The sequence below is a fragment of the Helianthus annuus genome, chromosome 1 (assembly GCF_002127325.2).
Source record: "Helianthus annuus cultivar XRQ/B chromosome 1, HanXRQr2.0-SUNRISE, whole genome shotgun sequence".
NCBI classification, from domain to species: Eukaryota; Viridiplantae; Streptophyta; class Magnoliopsida; order Asterales; family Asteraceae; genus Helianthus; species Helianthus annuus.
Genome location: NC_035433.2, coordinates 4,834,527 through 4,841,410, shown reverse-complemented (window position 1 = coordinate 4,841,410; position 6,884 = coordinate 4,834,527). Strand labels below are relative to the sequence as shown.

The 6,884-nt window shown below is 37.8% G+C and overlaps 1 protein-coding gene across 1 annotated transcript; it reads left to right on the top strand.

Moving 5' to 3' along the window:
• The first annotated feature begins 227 nt into the window (after positions 1 to 227).
• LOC110943025 (protein TRANSPORT INHIBITOR RESPONSE 1) lies at positions 228 to 4,789 on the top strand. Its single transcript, XM_022184784.2, has 5 exons — positions 228 to 453; positions 527 to 1,503; positions 1,894 to 2,386; positions 2,926 to 3,716; positions 4,484 to 4,789. The coding sequence occupies exons 2-5, from the start codon at positions 1,049 to 1,051 to the stop codon at positions 4,485 to 4,487; spliced, it is 1,743 nt and encodes a 580-aa protein (XP_022040476.1). The 5' UTR covers positions 228 to 453; positions 527 to 1,048; the 3' UTR covers positions 4,488 to 4,789.
• Positions 4,790 to 6,884: the final 2,095 nt, after the last annotated feature.

Below are 6,884 nucleotides of genomic sequence, written 5' to 3'. Positions count from 1 at the left end.
AAACAAACACTTCCCCACCCGTAAACACAAAACCCGTTTTCTGCGGCTGCGCTTCATCGCAAGAGGATAAGACAACCTTGACCACCATAAAAACACATCCCTCAATCCAACGGTCCAGATCATCCAAATACCACGCGTCATCATTCCACCCGTCGATCTGTTGCCGTACACCCTACCACCATCACCCCACACACACGTTATAAAACCCCAGTTACATTTTAATCACATAATCACACCAATCATGTTATACTCTCTCTCTCTCTTCTCTCTCTCTCTCTCTCTCTCTCTCTCTTTGCAACTGGTAACTGTTTAACAACTTCGATCTGAGCTTCCTGTTAATGCTCGTTAATGCTCGTTGATGGTGAAATTTGTTGTTCAGAGAGTCAGATTGTGAGATCTAGCGGTGGAACTGTAGATTGTTGAGGTGAATCGAGCTTCAGTTCGTGAATTTCGGTGAGATTTCGTTGTTTATGGTGTGATTTGTTGCTATGTTAGTAAGATGTTAAGATCTAGTGTTGATTTGTAGCTCGTTGAGGTGAATCGAGCTTTAATTCGTGAATTTCGGTGAGATTTCGTCGGTTTTGGTGCAATTTGTTGCTAAAATGGTAAGATATTAAGATCTAGGGTTAAAACTGTTGATCGTTGAGGTGAATCGAGCTTCAGTTTGAAAATTCCGGTGATATATCGTCGGTTTTGATGCAATTTGTTGTGAAATTAGTAAGATATTAAGATCTAGGGTTAGAACTGTTGATCGTTGAGGTGAATCGAGCTTCATTTTGAAAATTCCGGTGATATATCGTTGGTTTTGGTGCAATTTGTTGTGAAATTAGTAAGATATTAAGATCTAGTGTTGATTTGTATATCGTTGAGGTGAATCGAGCTTCAATTCGAAGATTCCGGTGAGATTTCGTCAGTTTTGGTGCAATTTGTTGCTGAATTTGTAAGATATCAAGATCTAGGGTTTGAACTGTAGTCGGTGAGGTGAATAGAGCTTCGATTCGAAAATTCCGGTGAGATAGTGTCGGAATTGGTTCGCCGGCAGGGAGAAATGGCGATATCGTTCCCGGAAGAGGTGTTGGAGCATGTATTCTCGTTCATAACGTCGCATACAGACCGGAATGTTGTATCGTTGGTGTGTAAGTCGTGGTATGAGATAGAACGGTGGTGTCGGAGGAGGATTTTCATTGGAAATTGTTACGCGGTGAGTCCGGCGATGATGATTAGGAGGTTTCCGGAGGTGAGATCTGTGGAGTTGAAAGGGAAACCGCATTTTGCGGACTTTAATTTGGTGCCGGATGGTTGGGGAGGGTATTTTTATCCTTGGATCTGTGAAATGGCTAGGGCTTATCCGTTGTTAGAGGAGATTAAGCTGAAAAGAATGGTGGTTACGGATGAGTGCTTGGAGTTGATTTCGAAGTCGTTTAAGAACTTTAAGGTGTTGGTGTTGTCTTCTTGTGAGGGTTTCAGTACCGATGGGCTTGCTGCCATTGCCGCCAATTGCAGGTGAAATTTCTCTCATTGTATTCATATATTTGTGTGTGAAAGTTGATTTAAATGTTGAGGGTCATAATTAGAACATTAGTTATTGTTTAAATACACAAATTGTTGCTTGTTGTGATGGTATAATTTCCTGTCTATTGAACTGATTGTTTGATGCTAATTCAGTTGCTTGTTGTTTGCTAGTTGGTAACGCATTTATCTATCTTGTTGTTTTTGTCCTCATTTTTCGGTTGAACGAGCTTAAAAACATTTGCTTTAAGTTTTTAACATTTCTTCATAGTTTATAATTCATGTGTGTGTGATGGTATGATGTTATCCTAACTATTGAACTGATTGTTTGAAACAATTTGATGTTGATACTCCCTGTGACAAAAAACTTGCTTTACAATGCAGGAATTTGAGAGAACTGGATTTGAGGGAGAGTGAAGTGGAAGACCTGAGTGGGCATTGGCTAAGTCATTTCCCTGATTCTTGCACCTCATTGCAGTCCTTAAACATGTCTTGTTTGGCTTCCGAGGTGAGTTTTTCAGCGCTCCAACGCCTCATCGCTCGCTCACCCAACCTAAAGACTCTTCGACTCAATCGCGCTGTTCCCCTTGAAAAACTCTCCACCCTACTTCACCGGGCCCCACAGCTTGTTGAACTGGGCACAGGTGCCTATTCTGCTGAAATTCGACCCGATGTGTACTCAAATCTAGCAGAGGCTTTCTCTAGATGCAAGGAACTTATGGGTCTTTCTGGATTTTGGGATGTTGTTCCTTCTTATCTTCCAGCTATTTATTCTGTTTGTTCTAGACTCACCTCGTTAAACTTGAGTTATGCCACTATTCAAAGCCCAGATGTTACCAAAATCGTCACTCAATGTCCTAATCTGCAGAGTTTATCGGTAAGTCTTGTTGAAGTTTGATGCTTACATATTTTTGTTTGACTAAATTGCATTTTATGTCCTTTAAGTTTTAATGAAGTTGCAGGCGTTGTCCATTAACTACAGAAATTACATTGAATGTCCTTTATGTTACTGTTTTTTTATCGGTCGGTGTCCTTTAGACCTAACCCGGTTAAATTTTTGGGTTAAGTCTGACCATGTGCCTCTCACATGAGGGCATTTTGGTCTTTTTACCTTTTTTCTTTGGACAATCTTATGGATGTGTTTTATGTTACTAGTTTTTATCGGAAGTGAAATGACCAATTTGCCCTCACATGAGTGGCACATGGTTATATTTAACCTAAAAAAACTAACCAGGTTAGGGTATAAGGACGAAATGTGTATAAAAGTGTTAACATAAAGGACACATGGTGTAATTTCCGTAGTTAATGGATAGCGCGGGCAACTTCGTTAAAACTTAAAGGACGTAAAATGCAATTTAGTCTTTTTACATCATGTTTTATGGCCATGGCTATAGTTAATGGAATATTTGCTCACAGGTGCTGGATTACATTGAAGACGCCGGGCTCAACGCGCTTTCGTTATCCTGTAAGGACTTGCGAGAACTTCGAGTTTTTCCGTCTGACCCGTTCGTAGCAGATGCAAACGTATCATTAACAGAACAAGGTCTAGTTGCGGTTTCCGAAGGGTGCTTGAAGCTCCAATCGGTTCTTTACTTTTGTAGACAGATGTCAAACGCTGCATTGACCACCATCGCTAAAAACCGTCCTAACCTAAACTGTTTCCGTCTCTGCATTCTCGAACCACGAGCCCCTGATTACCTAACCCTCGAACCACTCGACAACGGTTTCGGAGCGATAGTGGACCACTGTAAGCAACTTCAACGTCTCTCGTTATCCGGTCTGTTAACAGACCGTGTGTTTGAGTACATCGGGAAACACGCTAAGAAGTTGGAAATGCTTTCGATAGCGTTTGCTGGTGATAGTGATATGGGTTTGCATCATGTGTTATCGGGGTGTGACAGCTTACGGAAGCTTGAGATTAGAGATTGCCCGTTCGGGGACAAGGCTTTGTTGGATAATGTTTCCAAATTGGAGACAATGCGATCCCTTTGGATGTCTTCGTGTTCGGTTAGTCTCGGTGCTTGTAAGCGGCTGAGTCAGAAGATGCCTAGGCTTAACGTTGAAGTTATCGATGAGCAGGGAGACGTAGATTCCAGATCTGATAATTCTCCTGTTGAGAAGCTTTATGTATACCGCACGGTTGCTGGGCCTCGGTTTGACATGCCTAGCTTTATACGGAATATGGATCAAAACCCTACATGTAGGAGGTATTCACTTGAAAAGCTTTTTTCTGAATAGGTAGATGGTGTGATTTTTTGACACAGGACGAGATGTTCGTGGGTTTAAGTATAGTCTAAACGGGTTCTGGTCGACCCGCGAGCACGTTTAGCTAAATGTGCCGTGTATGTGTCAACCTGATGGGTTCGTAGGTTGACTGGTTTTAACCGATTTGTTTTTTAATTTTGAAAAATGTGTTTTAGGTAATAAATTTAACTATTTTGATAATTTTGTGACAAAAGATAAATGTTCAAATATACTTGGCATAATTTAAGCATACTTTGCCTTTAAAAAAATATATATATGTAAATTTGTAATATTAAAGTATTAATTAATATCAAAATAAAAAGTTTATTACTTTTTTCCTGGGTTAAACAGGCTGTGTTCGTGTCAGCCACACATACGCATGTCGCGCTCACGTTCATATGTCTGACATGATTTCTGGGTTCGTTTAAAAATTTATGGTTTGTATCGGGTCCGCCCCGCCCTGTGAACACAACCTCTTTCGCAGCCCTACTAATGTGTCAAAATATACTAAAAAAGAAAGCGTTAAACTGGTTGAAAGAGAAGACTCTATATATATATTGAAAAAAAAAGCGTGTCGGGTCAACCAAACACGACCTGTTACAATATTTTGTTAAGCACTTAGTTGACCGCCACATATTTTGTTAAGCATACGCGTATACCTCAGATTAGTATTTAAATTTAGTTCTACATATTTCGCACATTTTGAATGAAATCTGATGTTGGTGTGCAGGTAGGATGATCGGTTGCTGCACTGTCTAAGGATGAGAACAGAACGACACGCTTCAGTTATTTTAGAGGTTCATATTTCCGTCTCCTCTTTCCCTTTCAGCCATCGAGGATCACATTTCTGGCGTAATTCACTTAGTTTCCGCGGTGTTTTTTTTTTTTTTTTTTAATGTTCAGTTGGGTTTAAAACTGGACCATGGTCATACCACCATGCCATAGAATCCAATGATTTCAGTGTCATAACTGATTAAATCCACAAAAAAAAAATGTTTCTTTTATTGAATGGTCAACTTATGAGTGATTAGTATGAGACTGTTGAAGATTACTTCCATCAAAAGTTGTAAATTTTGATGATTTTTTAGACCCCACCACATTTGCAGGAAAACAAGCTTTTTATTGGTTGATGATGGTTACTCATCATCATTCATCATTCATATTATTCTCTCTTTGATCTCTCATCATTTCATCAAACCTAAGGGGGAGCGGGGCACCTTCGGTGACCCCGTGCGGGAACCATGCTTGCCGATTAGGGGGGTGCCGCCATCCAGGCGGTGACACAATTCGGGGGCCCAAATCGGTGGGAAGTCACCGAAGAAAGGAAGGAGAGAGGGAGGGGATGGAACAATGAAAAATTTTCTTCTTTTTTTTTTAAATAAAAAACCAAGTCACCTAAGAGGGGAGTGCCGCCATCAATTTTGGGTGTTAGGGGAGTTTAAGAGGGGAGTTGACGTGGCACACGAGGATTGGTTATGCGTAAGAGAGGGGACTCCCCTCTTAGGGGTGTGCCCCTTACACCCCAAATTCACTCAATCACCCAAAATTATTGACCATATCTTTAGTTTTTCTACATACAGTTTATATAGTTTGTAGTAGTTACGCCATCGATTTCAAGTTTCAAATTGTTAGCCGAACGTTGGCCAGATCGTATAATATCAAACCGGAGGAACCAGCGGTGTTAATCAAATATCATGGTTAAACTATGGTGTGATCATCTAAGCTAAATCTTGAACAAAACCTTAAGAAGAAGAAAATGAACAAAATCCAAATCTTGCATTGTTGTTATTCCAGTGTTAATCAAATATCATGGTTAATGTGTAGAATTGTTTGAATCCTCATTGATTTTAGTTGATATTTGGGATTTGAAATCATTTTTATGAGTTATTTTCACTATAAATTTCAAAAAGTGAATCACAGATTCACAATCATATTCATGTTCCATCTTTGAATCTGTTAAAGACAGTCTTATTGATTTAGTCATTTAGTATATTTTCAATTCAAACTAAGAGAGTTGACTTATGGATGGACATTTCTAGTATAATGTTCAATGAGAAAAACAAAATTAGAAAGTGATGATGAAATCAAGGCTTTAAGGAGCGTTAACTATTACATAATTTTTTAAGGGGCTTTATGGTGTTGATGTAGTGGAAAATGCCCATTAGGAGACATTTAACCATTACGGATGGCCAGCAAATAAATTAAAAAAAAAAAAAAAAGAAAAGTGTAATTTACTAATTTAAACTATAAACTATTAGATAATAACTCCTACTTAGAGTTTGATTAATGTTACTCTTAACTTACATTTATGTTGCCAAGTCCAATTTTAGTAGCATAATCACTTAATCATCATCGATTCATACTCGATTTACACTTGATTTCACTTGTATATTTCTTCACTTCGTTCATAATCATCCCCGTAAGAGAAATAAACTGGAAATCAAGTACAAATCTTTGATAAATATGCTATTGGGACTGCTTTTGTCAACGAAAGTGAAAGTGACGAGCACCATTTGTCAAACTGTAAGAATGAATTATTATCGACCAATAACTCATAGTTTGAATTATTAAAATCCAAGTTTTCATTAAAAAACGATACATCATAATACAAACTCAACATTCACCTTATTTCTTCATGGCTACATTAACGATTTAAACCAACAAAAAAAATATTTGATGTATCGTAAAGCTCGAAGAGACAACAAATAACAAAGTCAATTGATACATAACAAAACTCCCTCAATTATCTATAATACAATTATCAATTATCAAATTGGATGAAAAGTGCTTTAAGGTTTTTTTTTTTTTTTCTTATTTTTGTCTTTTTTTATTTTTTTATACTTTTACCCATCAACTTTCAACATTGATACTTAAAACATCTTAACTTTCTAAACTTTGTAATCGAGTTTTACGTGTTTATTTTTGTGTACATGTGGGTATAAATTTAAGTTGATTTACGTTTCGATATAAATTTCCCTAAAAATGAGTCAGATCAAATATAATATGTTCTTATGCTTATTATCATATACATTTTCCGTTGGTCTACATTTTAACGTAATTTTTTTTTCCGAAAATAAGTTGGGTCAAATATAATACGTATTCCTTCTTATTTTTATCTACGTTTTGTCATA

Excerpts from the sequence above, each read along its gene's own strand:
- LOC110943025 (XM_022184784.2), top strand. The coding sequence starts at position 1,049 with ATGGCGATATCGTTCCCGGAAGAGGTGTTGGAGCATGTATTCTCGTTC. Across the intron at positions 1,504-1,893 it reads GCCATTGCCGCCAATTGCAG|GAATTTGAGAGAACTGGATT; the intron begins GTGAAATTTCTC and ends TTTACAATGCAG. Across the intron at positions 2,387-2,925 it reads CTAATCTGCAGAGTTTATCG|GTGCTGGATTACATTGAAGA; the intron begins GTAAGTCTTGTT and ends ATTTGCTCACAG.